The sequence below is a fragment of the Phodopus roborovskii genome, unplaced genomic scaffold (genome assembly GCF_943737965.1).
Source record: "Phodopus roborovskii unplaced genomic scaffold, PHOROB, whole genome shotgun sequence".
In the NCBI taxonomy this organism is placed as follows: Eukaryota; Metazoa; Chordata; class Mammalia; order Rodentia; family Cricetidae; genus Phodopus; species Phodopus roborovskii.
Window position 1 is genome coordinate 20319178 of NW_026126540.1, and position 18744 is coordinate 20337921.

General features: G+C 36.5%; 3 protein-coding genes across 11 annotated transcripts in view; 1 reads left to right on the forward strand and 2 right to left on the reverse strand.

Moving 5' to 3' along the window:
- Positions 1-18744, reverse strand: part of Kirrel1 (kirre like nephrin family adhesion molecule 1) — a 1148154-nt gene that overhangs the window by 544334 nt on the left and 585076 nt on the right. The window lies entirely within an intron of this gene.
- The window catches only part of Lrba (LPS responsive beige-like anchor protein), a 552647-nt gene that overhangs the window by 309040 nt on the left and 224863 nt on the right, over positions 1-18744 (forward strand). For all 6 annotated transcript variants that reach the window (XM_051199359.1, XM_051199362.1, XM_051199361.1 and 3 more), the window contains 3 exons: positions 945-1069; positions 8717-8863; positions 11417-11553. In XM_051199359.1, the coding sequence (XP_051055316.1) occupies positions 945-1069; positions 8717-8863; positions 11417-11553 (409 nt within the window). The remainder of the gene's footprint in view (positions 1-944; positions 1070-8716; positions 8864-11416; positions 11554-18744) is intronic.
- Mab21l2 (mab-21 like 2) lies at positions 14915-16747 on the reverse strand. The gene has a single exon (XM_051199373.1). It carries the CDS (start codon positions 16547-16549, stop codon positions 15470-15472), a length of 1080 nt encoding a protein of 359 aa, XP_051055330.1. The 5' UTR covers positions 16550-16747; the 3' UTR covers positions 14915-15469.

Here is an 18744-nt window from a genome sequence, read left to right on the forward strand (position 1 = left end):
GGACATGAGTATTTAACAGCAGAGAAAGTTGACATTTATGTGTTACCATATAAAAAAGATCTATGTAATTGGGGAAAATATCATAGAACTTAGATTTTAAAAAATAAATTTCCAAAAGTATGCTTTCAATATAGTAATTATTGCACATCATATAGCATGTAGTTTTTAATTAAATAGAATAACAGGCTACATAAAACAGAAATTCAATCTGATTTGCTTGAAAATGGATTGCTATTTCACTCTACAAGAATGGTTTATTTAAAAACAGTAAATGGAGAAGAAATGCATTTTCTTGTGTTGTTCTAAGCCTCAGGGGCTAAATGTAATGAATATTTTAAGAGATTATTTTAATTAAATTCCTGCACATCCAAACAGAGTAATATTTTATTATCACATACATAACCATGTAACTGAGATATTCATTAAAGTTAACACTTTCTGGACCAAGAATTCATCGTATGATTTACTGACCTTGAGCAAAAAGGCACAAATTAGGAAGAAAAATGAAGGGGGACAGACTTTGATTAATATAGGTAATGCTATACCATATTTATAATAGCCTTTTCCCTATTCTGGTTTATAAATGCAGCCACAGAGAAAGGTGCCCTGCTGAGGCTGAAATGAGGCTGAGATCAGAGCACATGCCACTAGAGTGTGGGGAAACTGATCACACTGTCAGCAATTCATTTCAAAATGATGTATTTAGTGCTTATTTCACCTTCCAAGAAAAGGAAAAGGAATTCCTTAGACTAGAAGGTGATATTGTTATTTTCAAGGACATACCTAAGTTAAAGATTGCAGAAGGGGGGTGTGAGATGCAAGGAGATTTAGGAAGAAGGAGAGGGGGAAAGGCAGAGCAAACAAGGGGAGCTCTATGCAGAAAGTCAGTGCTTCCACGCTGTTTGATAATTGCTAACATATGTGGCGTCTCTGTTTCATTGTAGTCGTCCTCGTGAGTTCTGGCGCCTTGACTACTGGGAAGATGACTTGAGGCGCCGGCGACGATTTGTGCGTAACCCTCTAGGATCGACACATCCTGAAGCGACACTAAAAACAGCCGTGGAACATGGTCAGTGTTTAAACCAGTCCTTGCCAATAGCAGCAGGTACAGTAGTTGGTGAAGAAGAACATAACTTCTTAATTACAAGGCATGGCAAAACTGTCCACCACCACATTTTCCAGTGTCTTATCCCACAAAGGGGGCAGGGGTTGCACTTTGTATAAGGTCTCCAATGAAATTATGGTGCCAAGTGTGTTTATTTGTTGCAGTACACGTACAAAACTTAGTTAACATAAATGCATTATTACAAAATACAAGGCTAAACTATTTGTCCTTTTAAGCAGCACATTCAACTTTGGGCAAATGAATCCTGCAAGCCTGACTTAAATCCATGAGCATAGGAAATACATAATTTAAAAGACCATATAGGTTTCTAAGTTCTGTCCTGTATGTACAGTTCTCCAGAAGTGGTATGATAATAAATGCCCATCCAGGTGCCTCGGTACTTGCTGAACCTTGATTTGCAGTTGTGATTGATGGCTCATGGACAAGAGAATAGACTTTATTTTCATATGTTCCTATTCTGTACCATCTTGTTTTCAGAGCTTAACAAAACACTCCCCCTTTATGTTATGATGCGTGTGATGGTGATTCAATTTAGGTAGAAGTCTGATAATAACTGAAACAACCAGAAAAGGTCTCTTGCATTGAAAATATGCTTTGTTTAATCAGAGAACAACACTTCTGATTTTATAGAGTTCTAAAAGCCAGTTAAAATATATTAAGGAAAAATTTGCCTCTCTACATTAAAATTATTTTGTTTATGTAAAATATAAATTGGTTAAGCTGGATACAGTCTGACCCGTCATTAGGGTATTAGTTTAACATGCTGTAGTTTGTGATTAAATGGCAATGCATGCCCCAATTAAATAAATGTTAAATTATATTCAGTAAAAATATTAAGAATTTTCTTTGACATCTATTGTTTTTAATTGATACAAAGAAATTATATGTGTTTATGTGGTACCATGTCATGTTTCAATGCAGGTGATAATATTAAGAATTTAGATTAAAAAATCTGTAGTCCTGGGTTTGGCCTCAGTCAGGCCGTTTAACCTCTTGCACTCATCTTTAAAAAGCCATTTCTGGAAGAAAATGTCCACAATATGTCATCAGATATAACACCAAATGTGACATCAGTCTGTTAAAATAAATGATCATACCAAGAATAGTCAATAACAAAGTGATCTAAAAGCAGTAATAGTCTCGGGGCCCTATGCCTTCCACTCCAGGGGGTGTGGAAGGGGAAGTGATGAAGAATTAATTAGCCTACTTTGCTGTGAGGGTTCATATTCTTTTTGTGTGATGGTATAGATTGCAGAGTTACATATTTTCTCTTTTATTAAATTTTTTGGTTAAGGATACTTTTCATTAAGAAAAGTAGGTTTGCAATTTCATCCTTTTAAGCCACACAGTTTTTGTTGGGTGTGTTTAAAATTTGAAATTTAATAATATTTTTCTATTTTAAACTCTTTATTTAACAGTAAATTGTGAGTTCCTGTGACTATGGTAATCAAGTATATACTGTTTCCTTTTGTATCAGGAAGGGTAGGATTTCTTCTATAGAATTATATGGTGGAGCTGGTTTTTCCTTTATTCTGAAATAGCAGTGACTGAATTAATAATGCAATAGTTTAGGTTAAATACAGAAGTCATTTAAATATATTCACATTAAAAAATAGTGCATTTTGCCATTTTGAAGTATTATGTGATTCTTACTGGATAAATTTTAATTATTGTTGAACTTCACCTTTTAAAATAAAATGTTAACTTCATAAATTCTAAGCACCTGCAGTAATATTCATCTGTAATACCTAATTAAGATTTTTGATTTTTGTACCTATTTAGACACAGATGTCATTGTACTTATTCTAGATAGGAATTAAATGTTAACATAATATTATCTTTATTTAATTATGAATATTTGACAGAATCAAAGGTATTATATGTGATTCACTTATTTACTAATATCTTACATAAATTCTATAGTGATTAACTGTAAAATTCATTAAGTGTTTATTTAAAAACACAAACAGCCATTTGTGTGTACCTCAGCAGTATTATCATTAAAGATATGGAGTATGTTTAATACAATATATTATTTACATGTTAAATACCTGTCCAGTACAGTCTTTTGTAAAAACATAAAATCTACACTTTATTCTTTGTGCGTTTGTTATTTTAAATGACAAAGCACATGATTCTGAAATTGAGCATACAGATTATACTGTATTTAATGTCAGAGTAATTTATGCAAATATATTATAGGCAAAGAGCTTAATTTTTAACTTGATTTTATTAAATCAAATAACTTATCAAGTTGACATTCAATCTTGATCTTGTGTTAACTATGAAATTTAGTCTTTGAATTCTCCATACAATACAATGTAAGGTATCAAACATGATAGGACTCAGGTATTCAAAACAAAACAGTTGTTCCTATAAATAGCAATAGGCATTATAGTTGAACATAGATACATGCTGTAGAGTCCCATATTGGATTTAAAAATAGGTATTTCTGTGGCTATGTGAGTGTTCTTTTACTTATAACTCATTTAACTAAGGAGACAAACATTGTAAAAGTACAGAATCTTAGAACATCTTGATTTGTGTTATCATTACTAAAGAAAGACATCTGAATAGAATTGCCATTGGATATTAGTGATGTATTTTTGTAGTGTGAGCCATCTTTTTTATAGATTGATTTGGTTTGAAGGAAAGCCTCTGGTGTAAAGGTGGCAGAGTAAATACCTGAAGAGTGATGTTCTCTGTTGGTGCGATCAATACCAGCCCCATGACTCTACTTCTGGCTACCTTCTAGTTAAAAACAAATTTTTTAATTCTGACAATTTAATTGCCCTTCCCAAGTTCACATTAACTTGCTTGGGGAAAAGAGCTTTAGGTAATTTTTCAACTAGAGACCCTCCAAAGTGGCAATTTATAAAAGTCGTGTTATAATGGGAGATTTTTTTAAGTTTGCAGAAACTGAATCATGTTTTAAAATTAAAATAGATATCTTATCTTATGAATAACTGTTGTTTGTAGATATTAGAATCATCAGGAAAAGATGGGCATTTGGTTCTTGGGGACATTTTCTTCTATTTACAGTTTTAAAATTCGTTATAAATCTGTCATAGTGGTTCCTCACATATTTCCAGTGCATGGAGTCCTGTATGGCAGTTATTTATGATCACATTGTTTTAGGTCTAGAAGGGTCCTAAGGCTCACGTCTAGTCTAACTTTTTTTGTTGTTGTTGTTAAAGATGAAGAAACTGTGGTAAGAAAGGTCTAATGTCATTCTTGGCATGTCCAGCACTAAAACCTAGGTTAACTGAGGACTGGTTGGGTTTTCATGTCAGTGTGCATTGTCTTCAAAATGTTATTGTTAGATATAATGGAAGTTTTACCCTCAAAGCCATGTAAAATATGTTTAAATGGTAGATCTTCTTTAATTCAATTGTTAAAAATGTTTAGCACCCGAATCTGATTTAATTCAAGACAGTTTTATTTTGTAAAGAGTGTGTGATGATGGAAGTATATGAGGAGTATTTAAGATAGCTTTAAGAGTATGTTGTTTATGTACAGAATGTTACTAATAACCAATTTGGATTCCTAAGGATGTCAAATCATGGAAAGAGCCTAAATCAGACCATTTTTTTTTTCTGGTGGTTTCAGTAATATAATTTACTATTGTTCCCTTATAGGATCAGTGTGCAGTAGGTTGTAGATCTAAAACTTTCAGGGAACCACTATCATTAAGATATGTGCTTGGATTTAAAAATATAATCATCCTTTGTACTTTCAGGCAGTTTTTCTATAGTGTGTTTTTTGGCTCAAAGCCCTAAGGAAATGAACTATAGAGAGGGTCTAATTAGATCAAGATAATAGTTGACTGAGTTACTCTTTATGTGTTACTATTCAGAGTACAGTTACAGCATTTGCTTTAAAATACATTGCATGAATGTTCATACTCATTTTATGTATTTTTAATGTCATACATGTAATACAATTGTAATTTTGTTTTCTGAAACAAAGCTCTTTGTTAACATGTAAACATCTTCCCCTACAATGTGGACTACTGAAGACTCTTCTTTCCTGCTCAGTGGATATTTGAAAGGGAATTTATATGTTGTAGCTCAATACTTTCTTGTGTTTATAGTTACATATTTTAATTTTGCTTTCTTGCTCAGTGTTGTATTGATACAGAAGTTCATGCCTCTACCTTACTCTCAAGGACATGAATTTTGCCTTTTGAGGACCTCTCTTTTAGACTTTTCTTAGCTTAAGTGAAGTAAAGATATTTTAATGATACCACTGTGGATATACTTCTTTAATTGTGTGTAACTATGCAGTTAATTACTAAGTTAGGTTAAATATTAAAATAAAATATGGAATTAGATAAATGTAGTCAGTTACATTATTAAAATATAAACAATGATCATTTTCATTAAATTTTTTCATAGCAGTAATTATCTGACTTGCACTTTAAATTTGAACTAAAAGTATTTCTTAACTTCATCCAATTAGGCTTTTAGACTTCAGGATAATTGATACTTATTTATAATTGTTGATTGACTAAAAAAGCAAATTAAAGGTAAAACTAGATCTTTCCCTAGAACATATAAACACGATAATTATCTTTTATTTTATGCTTGGGAAAGTTTTGTCCTGATTTTGAAGAAAAAAAAAAAAAAGTTCTTTAGCAGAAGGCTATTAGACCACTGAGAATTGAACACCAGCGCATGTGGTGTGTATTAGAGTACTGTTGGTAATTTTACTGCTGCTAGCTTAAAATCCTCAAGGGGGAGTTAATTACAGGAAAGCCATTCTAAATATCAGTAAGCTGCATATTTTCTATGACAAGAGGTTTTTCAGTTGAGATTGAACAATTCCAGAATCTGGGCTTGTAAAAATAAGTAAATAAATAAATTAAAGTGGGTGTTTTTATGCATTTAGTACATTTTAGTAAAGAATTTTTTAACAAAACTATTTAATTCAAAAGTTACTTTGTTTTACTATGAGTCAGCATGATGAGGACATATTTAAGAACTTCCAAATCCCAATTGGCAGGGATAACACATTATATTTTTAGTGGCCATTTAAATGAATGAATTTATTTATTGAGCTATTCTAAACCATTGCATATTGCTACTAAGAGCTGTGTTTTTTTTTTTATAAATATTTGCAGATTAAACAGTTTTCTTTTTCAAATAAACTTGCCGTACCTCGGATCTGTATGGCAGTACCCTATAGGACAGTTATGAGATGCTTTGTCTCTCATGTTTGATATCAACAAAATTTAAGTTTTGATGTTTTACTTGGTAATTCTTACTTGGTCTTTTAAATTCACTGGGAAAAGCAAAGAATTGGTAAATTAAAAAAGACATTCATATTTGTACAGTGGGTTTTCTTTTCTTTTGCTTTCTTCTGTCCATGAGCTGGTGCATGACAGGGGCTTGACCTCAAAGTCTGGCACCAGTAGGCCTGTTTCTGCATCTTGACTGCTGTTATCATGGGTCCTTTTACCTTAGGCAAATTATGTAACCTCTCTGGGTCTCTTTCTTATCTGAAACTGAAGAACTAGAAGGTTTCTAAGAGTTAAGTGAGGTAAATATGTCCAATATTTTGATCACTCTGTAGCATATGGTAAGTGCTATATAATACTATCCTGATATATAGTATTATTCTTTGAAGAAAGTTATAAATCAAGAAAATGAAGATAATATAGCACATAAATTTTGTGCCAAAGTCTAACTGGTGAATGAGAATGTCTTATGATTTAATGTGTAAGGAAATCTTAGAGGCTTTCTTCTGGATTTCTCACTGGTCAGTTTCTGTTGTTGTTTGTTTTGTTTTTTTTAGTCAAGTTGCTTATGTTTGAAAGATCTTGGATTGAGACAATTTTTATTTTAGTGTAGGGAATCTATATTACTTAATGTAAACAATGATAAAGAACCATTATGCTGTGTTTTTAAAATGGCAGTAATTAATTGGTTTATTTCCTTGTAGGTTTTGAAAATATAGAGACATTTTAATATTAAATATTTACTATTAAACTATTCAAATGTTTATTGAGATTTCCATATTTGTGTACCTCACTATGCTATATTGCAGAGATGGAAAAAAAAGAAATTTTGTTTACTTGTACAGTGCATTCAAAGCTAAATACAAAACGTTTTTTCCCATGACTTCCTTATTAATTATAAAAGCCCTATATTCCATATAGTGCCATAAATGCTGCATGTTAATGATATACACGGTTAATTCTCAATAAAACATCACTCTAAACCAGCGGTTCTCTACCTCCCTAATGCTGTGGACCTTTATTACAGTTCCTCATGTTGTGATGACCCCCAAGCATAAAATTATCTTGTTTCTACTTCATAACTGTAATCTTGTTACTATTATAAATTATAATGTAAATATCTGGTATGCAGAATATTTTATATATGACCCCCAAAGTGGTCACAATCCACAGGTTGTGAACTGCCTCTCTAAACTGAGGCTTTTATTATATACTTTGGGGTTTGGGCAGAAACCGTGGTGGGGCAAAAGCCTAACCATCCTATTTCATTATCAGTAGCCTTGGCCTGGGTGGATTCGGTGCTTCACCTCCTAATCTGGAAACAGACTCCTGAACTTTCCCTTCTATGACATGATTCAAAGAAATTGAAGGTTAAGAAAGACACACCATTCCTTGAGCTTTTTCAAGCAAGCCTTAGCTGCTTATTGGCTTTTCTGAAGAAAACTGCCCTCCGGGAGCACCACGGTGGAGCTGGACAGTCATGTCGAGTTCCGGTGCTGGCCTTCCAGAAGCAAGCCGGTTCCTTTCTTTGCTTCCATTGCCCCTCCCTCCCGGCCTTGCTGCCTAGTACTGAGGCCACAGGAGGCTCTTTGCCCAGAAGCCTCTCAGCCTACTGTTCTGTTATGATTGCCCCCGGGGTGTCTTAGCCCTTTAGTTTAAACAGCAAAGGAGGGAGCAATGAGCCTCTGCTTCCTTGCTACAGCGCCCCTCTCTCAATATTTGTGTTAATGTCATGGGCAGAGGAGGATGTGTGAAAATGTAGGCGAGGGCCCTGGGCAGGAGGAGGAGGGAATGGGGAAGAGAATACAGCTGCTGGAACTTTATTAGTGTCCCACAGGGCTTTGGGGTTTGGGCCTCCACCCTGATTGGCTGGTGTTCTCCCCCAAGCACTGACCACTCTTCTGGACACTCCCTGGCGTTTTCCAAATACACACCAGTGTAATATTTTCAGAGGAAGAAATGATTCCTCGTTATTTTTCCATGTTAAATAAGCATTGTTTCCTAGACTAGGTTCTGATTTTCCCCAACTAAAGAACAAATGCGGGGTGGGGGGTGGGGGGTGTTGCTTTGGAATCCTTTCCTGCTGTAACTATAAGTAAATAAATGGCTGGGTGAGCAGTGCAAGGGTCAGATTTAATGGGATTAAGGTGCTTGTTCAGGGTAACATTACACTAGCTTGGGGAATCGAGTTTGTCAGAAGGAGCGTGTGTGCCATCCCGGTCACTTTACCCACTGTGGTTGACTGTATAAAAGATTGGCCATCTCTGGCTACCTACGTTTCCTGTAGCCCTACCCTCTGCCTGAGTGTTCCCTCAGTGCTGATGGACAGCTTTGTTTCCTTTTCATTTCAGCCGCAGATGAAGACATCCTTGCTAAAGGAAAACAGTCCATCAAGAGTCAGGCTTTAGGAAATCAGAACTCTGAAAACGAGGCCCTCCTGGAAGGCGACGACGATACTCTGTCATCCGTGGATGAGAAAGATTTAGAGAATCTTGCCGGTAATTCAGTGGCTGTGCAGATATTTCAGCTGGCTCTGGGACAATGAGCATCTAATTACTTACTTTTTCAGCTGTGACCACTGGGACTACCAAGCCTACATCCACAATTATATTAACTAGAAATTGGTTTTGTTCTTCTCAGTGTTTCTCCCTTCATCTGCTGTAATTCCTCTTATTTCTTTTATTGTTCCTACTTCTCTGGCCTTCCTGATCTTTTTCTTTCTTTCATATATAATTTCCATTGAGACAAAAAAAAAAATTAAAAGCAGCTACAACAGAATTGCTTCATGCATCCTTTGGAAGTTGCCATACTCTATAAAACAAAGATTATAAGTGAAATTCTGCCAACTGTTTTGTAAACAAAACATGAAGCCTGAGTGCTTTAAATATAAACCCTTAGGGAAATACGGCATATACATTTAAGTCACTCAAAAATTGAGCTCTAAGAAATCCATGGGATTTACACAGTTTGCATAGTATAGGGATTTTGATTTATACTTAGCAGATTCTCAGTTTACTTTTCCTTGTGAAAAAAAAAAATTTTACTTTGTGGTTTGAAGTTTTAGTCATTCATTAGATGATGTTTTACTTTTAGTGTCAGTGATTGTGCTTATTATTATTTAGTTCATATTTCTCGGGGAAAATATGAAAAAACACATAGTTTTTATATATGAAAATTACAAAGTTTGTATCGCAATGATTTTAAGAGGAATGGTATTTGAAAGCTTTCATTTGGCAATATACCTCCAACCTTGTGCTACCACAAAATGCAAACTGATAGTGAAAAACACAGATAGAAGCTGATTACCTGCTTTGATGACTACAAAGCTCTCATAGTAGAATAAAATTAATTGGAATGTGCCTGTTAAGGGGTCTGTAGTGGGAATGGAGGTTAAGAAGGATACTGCTGTTCTGGTCTTTTCCTTCACATCCACTTATCCATATCCTTCTTTATTTTACCACTATTCTTATGACTAACGATATGTTCTCACAGTAATAGAGGTGAAAGGGAGTTTAATTATATAATCTTGACAATGGCAATGGGATTAAGAAGTAATCCACACTAATAAAGTGGTGTGGGTTAGAAATGAAGTGGAAATTGTCAGGGGTCTTCTGTAGAACCTAGGCTGCATCAGCTTCTGCAGCTGTCTGCTTACCCTGTAATTGAATGTCTGAGAATGATTGAAAAAATGTTATTTCTTCTCAGGATTACATGCTAATGTACAGAGGGCAAAAGGAGACAGCAAAAGAACACATAGCTGCTTATTTCATCCATTTACAGGGATGAGCTTTGGGAAATCATGGCTGTTCTGAAGCTATCTGCTCCCCATCTGCAAACACAATGCATTTGTACATTGGGAATAGAGGGCAAAACCTGCTCTGATCTCCGCAGAGCATCCCTTCTATTGTCCTACTGGCACACATTAAGATTGATGTGAGATTAAGGACCATCACACTTCAAGTAATCGATGGAAATGTCAATTCATCTGGATTTTGAAACACTTATTTATCCATTGACCACCTGAATAGGTGTATCTTGTGTATAGTCACTATATTAATTCAGAATTATAAATGCCAGTCTTCTCTTTGGCTTTTTTTTTTTTTTTTTTTTTTTTTTGTACAGGAGTTGTACAATGAGAAATTGTTGTAGGATTTCAAATCTCTTTGAATCTTTTTCCACACATATACGTGTATACACACACACACACACACACACACACACACACACACACACACACATATTTATTTTCAGTTGTTATTTTAGGTACCTTATGTTGTTCTGTCTATAGTGCATCTATTGTTTTCAGTAGCAGTCTGATTTGTCTCTTTGATAAGCCCTATGGAGATTTGATTATTCCAATAAAAATTCATTCACTTGGAAACCCACCCTCCAGCTGTTTACTCCCAAAGTCCCTGAACTACACTAATATTAGATTTGGAGGCACTGAGCAATATTTAAACAGTGGAAAAGACACTTTGAGAAGAAATATTTTTTACCAGTCTTGGTAAAAGTTGCCATGGAAGAGGTTTTATATGAAACAGGTACACAATCTTTTTCAGAGAAGATAGTTTATCAGAGGATTCCAAACACTTCACTCATAAAGCTAGTCCTCTTTGTATCTGATATGCCTCAGCCAAGCTCTAAAGTCACCTCTGGCCTTGGGAGCCTATTGAGGCCTCCTTGCTCCTGGTTGCTATTCTATGTTGTTGGTAGCCTGAGGCTGGCTTTCTAAATGGAACGTGGATGTACTTATTTAGGCAGAGCCTCCCTCTTACCTAGAGATTAGACCAACATTTTACACACTCCCTGTAAGATAATTGCTTCTCAGTTTACCATTATCGTTAACTGCCTGTTATAAATCTTACAGTGTGAGAATCCAGACTTTGCATCTTCAGAGATAGGTTTTATATGGACAGAATATAGACGTAAAGAGGTCAGCAATGTTATACTTAGATGTAATAATTTTTCAAAATAAAATATTATTTCTCATCAAATTTGAGTTTTGAAAAATGTCATTCCAACTTATATGGCTTATGTTTTTCTCTTGGCAGGTCCTGTTAGCCTGAGCACACCAGCTCAGCTTGTGGCCCCCTCTGTTGTAGTAAAAGGCACTCTCTCTGTCACCTCCTCTGAACTATATTTTGAGGTGGATGAAGAGGATCCCAACTTCAAGAAAATTGATCCAAAGGTGAGAAGATGAGAAGGGAAAGGGGTTTAATTTTTTTTTTTTTCTTATTATGGGACAGTGTTCTAGTAAGTAAGACTGGTTTTAAAGAAAGCTCAAAAGCTTAGTTTAGAACTCTTGCTATGAATTGTCTCTGCTTACTACAAGGCAGTTATCATTTTTAGCTTAAGACTCTTTTACCATCTAGTTAGATTATTGAAGTTCATTTAAATTCAAAAACAATTTCCATTTAATTGCATTTATCATTAGTTCTTTGAGGGAAGAGACCTCAGGGAACATTGTCTATAAATATATTCTGCCTCCAAGGGTCCAGGATGAATTAAACAACAAAAATTCAGTGAGCTTGAGAGTAGAATTGTTTTGTTTTAGCCCATATATTTTCTGGATATTATACCAGTATATCATTATCCTTGCTTTGTCTCCAAGGCTTACTATCCTTTGGTGCAGGTGAGCCTATTCTGCCAGAACGTGATACCTCTGTTTCCCATTACCTGTGGTAGCTTTTACAAGGCACTGCATAATTTCCTATTCTTAAATGAAATGTAATTTCCCCTTTCGAAGGTATTTTGATTACTTTTCAGACCATGGCAATTTTATTTTACTTAGAAACATTTCTGTTTTTTAACACAGTCATAAAGCCAAAATAATGTTGATTTAATGAAAGTGAATGGTAGAATTTGTTCTGAGAGGAAACAATTTATTGAAAAATGAAGCAAATAAGTACACTATAGAAAGAGTAGTGGTTTAAAATGGAATAATTAATTTTACTGGCTTATTATGTGTGTATTGTGTGAATACACATAATATACACACATTCTGAGTTTATTGGTAGCCTGTGTGGTTTTATAGGCATGTTGAATTGTTAAATCTTCATGATTTGGAAGTATTCCTAAAAAGCTCTTGAGAAAAATGTTATAATTTTCTTTTGAGCTCTACAGACAGTTCATTATATATGTTTGCTTCAAGCACTTTGCTTCCATATCTTAGTCTATATTCAGGCAGGACTCGCAGGACTGTGTGACAAGAAGGCAGTGATAACCCTGGTTACTTGGAGTTAGGTAATTTAGCTAATCTAGTGTATAGAAAACTTGAATTCTGAAATTTTATCACCTCAAAATGTTTTGTACATCTCATGCTAACTTGTCTAAAAATATGTTATAATTTCATTATGAAAAGTTTACTGAAATTATTTAAACTCTTTGATTCCCAATATCTTAAGAATTAAAGAGAACTGGAATTTAATTCAGAATAGTTTACTATGCTTTTGGAACAAACACAGTTTAATGTCTAAAATCTAATTGATGGTGTTTTAAAAATTAAAACCTCTGTCAGCCTTTGAGATCAGGTTCTTTAAAGTTATTTGTTTTTTTTTTTTTTTTTTTTGTGGGAAGCTGTAGCTTTTAAGATTTCTTTCTGTAGCATAATTTTCTTTCTGTTTTGCTTGTAAAATATAAGATATTTTGTCCTAATCATGAAATTTGTCTTGTACTGCAACCTCCCTATACTCCAGAGACCAAAATTCCTGGCAGTTCATATTTGAAATTACTTCAGCCAATTACTGATAGAATCTTTGATTTTTGTGTAGACCCATTGATGATAGAAGATATTTTTGTTTCATAAATACTAATACTTTTCTTAACTGCAACATTTTTTAACACTAAAAACCTTTTGTAACTTGCATTAAATAAGGAAGGAAAGTTATTGAAGTGGTGAATTTTTTTTCTTGTCAAGACTTAACCACTTCTTTGTGAACTAGTTGGAAGAAGCGCTGTTTTATGCTAGAAATAATTTTTGAGTGAAAATAGTCATTTTAAAAGGGCATTTTAACCTTTTAAACCAAATACTGTGCCTTAAGTGGTTCATGTACACCTCTATGAAGCTATTGTTTCCTTTGAAACTTTTCTTAAAATGCAGATCATTTTCTTTGGTGGATAAATTTTTTTATTATTTAAAATAATTAGAGAGTGCACTGAATTAATTAGTTTGTTTTATACTTAGAGAAACACACACACACACACACACACACACACACACACACACATTGTATGGCATATACATTGAAAAAGCAAAGGTAATTTCGGAATAGGTAAGGTCTGAGTTTGTATTTTTGACACAGAATTATTTTTCCCAGGGCAGCCAGCCTACAGAGTATGCCTCTTCTGTCAAGTGACTTGGGGCTTCAGAGCCCAGGAGCTTCCTAGGGTTCAGTAATCTTAGTCCTCCTGTTCTTAGCACCACATACCCTCCCCCATCTAAATTTCTCATCAGAAAAGCACTTTTTAGAATATTTTCTTTTACCTCTTTCATTTGTAGATTTTTTTGTTTTTTGGTAAAACATTTAAAGAATAAATTTAATATTAGAGGCATCATTTAGCATATTCTGTATTTGTACCTCACATTATCAAAGCTAATGGAAGGGACATAGCCTTTGAACATAAAGTAAACAAACCTTTTTCTTTAGGTTGTTTTCAGTTCTAACAATTATTTTATATTCCACACAGTTATTTTATTGCATATAAAAGAAATCTTTACCGAAACATTGACATTAGTCTGGGATTATTACCAGAGAAAAGCAGGGTAAGGGTGGTACTTTCCTTATTTCTAAATTTTTGTAGTTTTTTTTTTAGTTGATAAAGTAGTATTAAGATTGTCTTTATATATCAGTAGATTCAAAATAATTATTTAAATTGTATTAAAAATGATCGTGTTTATTGCATTAATAAGAAAATGATTTTAAAAAAACAGTAGTACATAAGTCAGAATTGTTCATGTTACCACTTGCTAGGTGAAAGGAATATTTCAGTGACCTTTTTATTTATTTATTTATGTATTTACTTACTTACTTACTTATTTACTTATTCATTCATTTCTTTATTTTTGGTGTAGTTGATTTACTTGCTAAATTTATTTATCTATTTGTACTGTGTGAAACTTGAGAACAAATAGTTGAAGGAAAAACATGAAATGACTTCATTATTTAAAAACAATCCAAAAATATTTCTTTTGCACTGGGTTTTTAAGAATTTACAGCATAAAAACCAAATATCCTAATTTATAATGTGGAAAGGTTTTTAAAAAGCTTTTTTATTATTTTAAATTTTGGGATAAAAGTATGTTGTCCTGTTTTCTTTTTTAAGTATTGCATAAGATTGCTGTTAAAATCTACAGAACAAATATACATTATTTTACTTTCTACCAAGGATTTCAGTGGAAATTTGTACAATTAGTTCTTCAGAATATCCTGGTTTTTTAAACTTTGCAAATCAAAGTTCGAATGGAAGCTTTCTGCATTTAGTTCAGGCTCACATCTTGTTAGAAAGTGATCTCATCTGCCTTCATTCAAGAACAACCCGCAAGCAGCCAATTACAATGTAAAGTAATATTTTTATTACTGGTTTACTGGTTTCAACAAGACATTTTAGGGCCAGGGTTAGAGGTGCAAAAGAAGGAGGGAGGGGCACATTGACATTGGCACTGAGACACATTTCACATCGGTAAGACTTTGTAAAAAGAAATTTCACATATAGTTAAATAATTTTTTTCACTTGGTGACAATCATTCAGGCAACCCAAAACAAGGAGCGGGGTGTAAAGAAGGAAAAGAGGGGAAGCAACTATACATGGATTTGAAAAATGTACCTTGGGTTTCATTTTGTGTTGGCAAAGCCCGATTGCTTCTTTTGTGTGATCTTTAAATTCACATTGTTTGGAAGGAAACGATCACTTTTGTGCAAGAATGTAAATTTTTTTTGGTTCGTTTGCCCTCTTTTGTTTGCTTCTTAATTAAGGAGATCTTCCGCCTACTCGCGTTCTTTCAAGGTGATTTTCATAAAAGTTTGTGTTTAGAGTTTTTGCTGTTGCTGTGTGTGTTCGGAGAAAGCATGCCGGTTTGTGTTGCTTTCCACGCAGTCCACAGCACTCTATAGTTTGTCCAAGCTTTTGGGATTGGTGAGGATTTCCCTGGCCAACCTCCAGGTCTGCTTGGCAGCGCTCTCCAGGGCCGAGTGGGGCTTGCCCTGGAAGAGGTCGAGGTTGGGCAAAAAGTAGTGAGGGCAGCGGCGGCACTGCAGGCAGGAGATGAGCTGCAGCAGGATGCCATTCAGACGGTCGCCCAGGCAAGCCTCGTCCCAGTCCGTTTCCCTCGGGTGTTTCTCGCACTCATACAGCAGCAGCGTCTTCATGTGGTAGTTATTGAGAGGTTGGCCAGGCAGCTCCAGGTGGCGGTCCCGCAGCGTCTTCAGCACCGACAGGCACTTGTTTCTACAGCCGCCCATCAGCAGTCGGTTCTCCGCCTCGCCGAACTGCAGCACCCAGGCGTCGCTTTCTGCCGAGCTCTGCTTGCCAGTCAGCGAGTAGCACTCCTTGGAGAGCAAGTTGAACCCTTCGGCCTTGACCTCCGCCACCCGATTGGGGCCGGGCCAGGGGATGTGGGGCATAGGCCACTGTGCCGCGCTACGAGGCCAGATCCCGGTGCACTTGAACGCTGGGGTGATTTGCACCACGTAGCGCTCCCTGATGCGCAACTTGACCTCACTGGTGTCGGCGATCATCTTGACCACGTCCCGGTAGCTGCACTTGTCCACCGCCTGGGCGACCAGCGTCTGGAAACGTGAGCGAATCTTGCGTGCAGAAAGGTAGCCAGACGCTGTGATGAACTCGACCCAGAGAGACATGCTCCGCTTCCGCCCATCGCTTAGTTTGAGCACCGCACAGCCCGGCAGAGATCCGTCGTCCACGAAGTTGAAGACGCCCATCTGGTTGAGGTAGAGCACCACCTCGAACTCGGTGGGTGAGATGACCTCCAGCCCCTCGTAGCGGGCGTCGATCTCGCTCAGAGAGCTGATGAAGCGCGGTTCCTGAACCTCCACCTCCTTCAGCACATCGGACACTACCTTGCAGACCTCTCGGATGGTCTTGGCGATCGCAGCCTTGCGCGCCTGGCAGCGCTCGGTGTAGTATTTATTGAGCTGGTAAACCAGCTTTGCCTGGGCGGCGATCATGTTGGGGCACAGGTCCGGGCTGTACACCGGCGTCTCGCAATACGTTGAGGGATCCAAGGCTCACGCACTGGTGGTGGCCCTGCGGCTGTGGAAAAGCGGTGCGTTACCCCGCAAGCCCCAATTTCACTCTTGCTTTTTCACCTGGGCTGACCGGCTAGTGATGTAGCCGGCTGGCCTTTTCTTTTCCCTCTTTGGAAATCTTTTTTCTTTTCTTCCGCAGAAAATTATTAAGATATGAGTTGTTTTGGTTTTTTTTTTAAGTACCAGCTGGCACTTTTTCGCTTTCTTTTGATAAGTGAAATGAGGGTAAATAAAGATGAACAACTTCTTGTGTGGGAGAGATGGATGAGACGGTAAGAGAGGGAAAAAAAAACAGGTTACCCAGAGGCTAGGCTTAGATGTCCACAGCAGCCACGATTGTCCAGATATCTGGAAATGAAGTCTTATAAGTGCCAACGAAAATTTTAAAATAAGAGCAAAACATTCAGTGGTTCATTCTTAAACTTCTCCTTCGCTGGTAGGACGCCTTCACTCAGAGTAGGTGATGCCTTCCTTACCCTCCCCCAAAAGGAAAAGTGAAGGATTTAGTTAATGCCCGGAGAGCAGCTAAGCTACAGCTCAGGCCGCTGCGCACTCTGAGGTTTGCAGACGCCCGCCCGGCGGTCTCAGCGTGCTGGTCTCTCTTCTCAGGGGTTGTGTCGTAGCAGTTTTCCTGGTTTCCCACTGGAGGCGTTGTTTGGGTTGAGTTGGTTTGTTTGGGGGAGGGTGTTCTTCCTGCCTTTTTCTAGGTGCAAAGAGCTGCAAGTTGTTTGATATTCATTTCTGCCTCATTATTTATACTTTTGGCCCTTGCAAAATCTATTTTAGTATGACTAAGTCCTTGCTTACGTTGTATCTGGTGTGCAGTTCTTAGGAGTCCGGGTTTTTCCTCTCTTCTGGGTTGCTTGTGCAGACTCCACTTCTCCCTCCTGTCCTCTGATACCTGCCCTCCACCTCTCTCTCTCTCTCTCTCTCTCTCTCTCTCTCTCTCTCTCTCTCTCTCTCTCTCTCTCTCTCTCTCTTTATGAATGGTCTCTGGCATCGTGAGGAGGTGGAGCTTCAGTTCCAACAATCCCTATGCAAGCTGTCAGTGCCTTAGCCAATCGAGAGAAAGAGAGAGAGAAGACAAGCTTGGAACCCTAGCAGCTACCACACTGCAGTTGATAAAGGAGGTGGGGGGAGGGAGAAAAGTAAGAAAATAGGACAAGGTAGAAGTTAAATGCTCTCACTCATTTTATAGTGCCATCTTCTTTAATCCTCTTTCTTACCAGTTGTAGTGAAGAAAAGGAGAGTCTTTTATAGAAGGCATCTGCTGTGGGTATGGCTGGAGCAGTGGCCAGAAAGTAGTAGTGGTTTCTGTGGGGTTCACTTTTGTTTTTAATTCTCTGAACACAGCACAAGGTGCAAACTCTAACAAATTGTCTTTAGTTTGAAGGCAGATGGGAGCAGGAAGGGGAGCTTGGGGAAGCACTTAAATTTTGATGTATATATATTTTTCTTTTTTTCCCTCTAGTAAAGTCTTCCTCCTCCTTCTCTCCATCCCATTGTTGCCAGGAGCTGGAAAAGTGACTGCATGTGTAAAGGAGGGTGTGTGGTGAAGGGTTATAACCATGCATCTCTGGTTAGTAATTCCCATCTGTTGTTGAAAAATCAGGACAGCACCAAAACTAGTCCAAATACAATGTTTGATTGATATTCCATAATTTAGATTAAGATATCTTTCTATCATTACTTTACTGTTATAAGAACTAACCAGTAACTATAGAAAATACTTGAGTTCTGAGAAACAATGTAAATTTTATATAGTATACATCACCAGGTTATACTTGTTAATTAAAATAAGCTACTAAAATCTGTTTGAATTAAATTAAAATGAAGGAAAGGAAGGTTGAACCTGAATTCAAGTTTTCTTAATATTTTAATACTGTAACTTTAATTTTGAATATATTCTCGGGCTGTACAGCTAGCTCCTGTTTTAAAGTCATGTTATTTTCATAATTGACTCTTGCTTTTAAAGGAGTTGACTAGAACAAAAATCTATAACTGTCCTGTTATTGATTACCCAGATGGCCTTCCTCTTCTGCTGGCATCCCACTGAAACTCAAGCCTGTTCCTTAGAATATGTATTACCCTTAACAAGCTGTGCGGCTGCCTTG

Coding starts and splice junctions, on each gene's coding strand:
- Mab21l2 (XM_051199373.1), bottom strand. CDS start 16,549: ATGATCGCCGCCCAGGCAAAGCTGGTTTACCAGCTCAATAAATACTAC.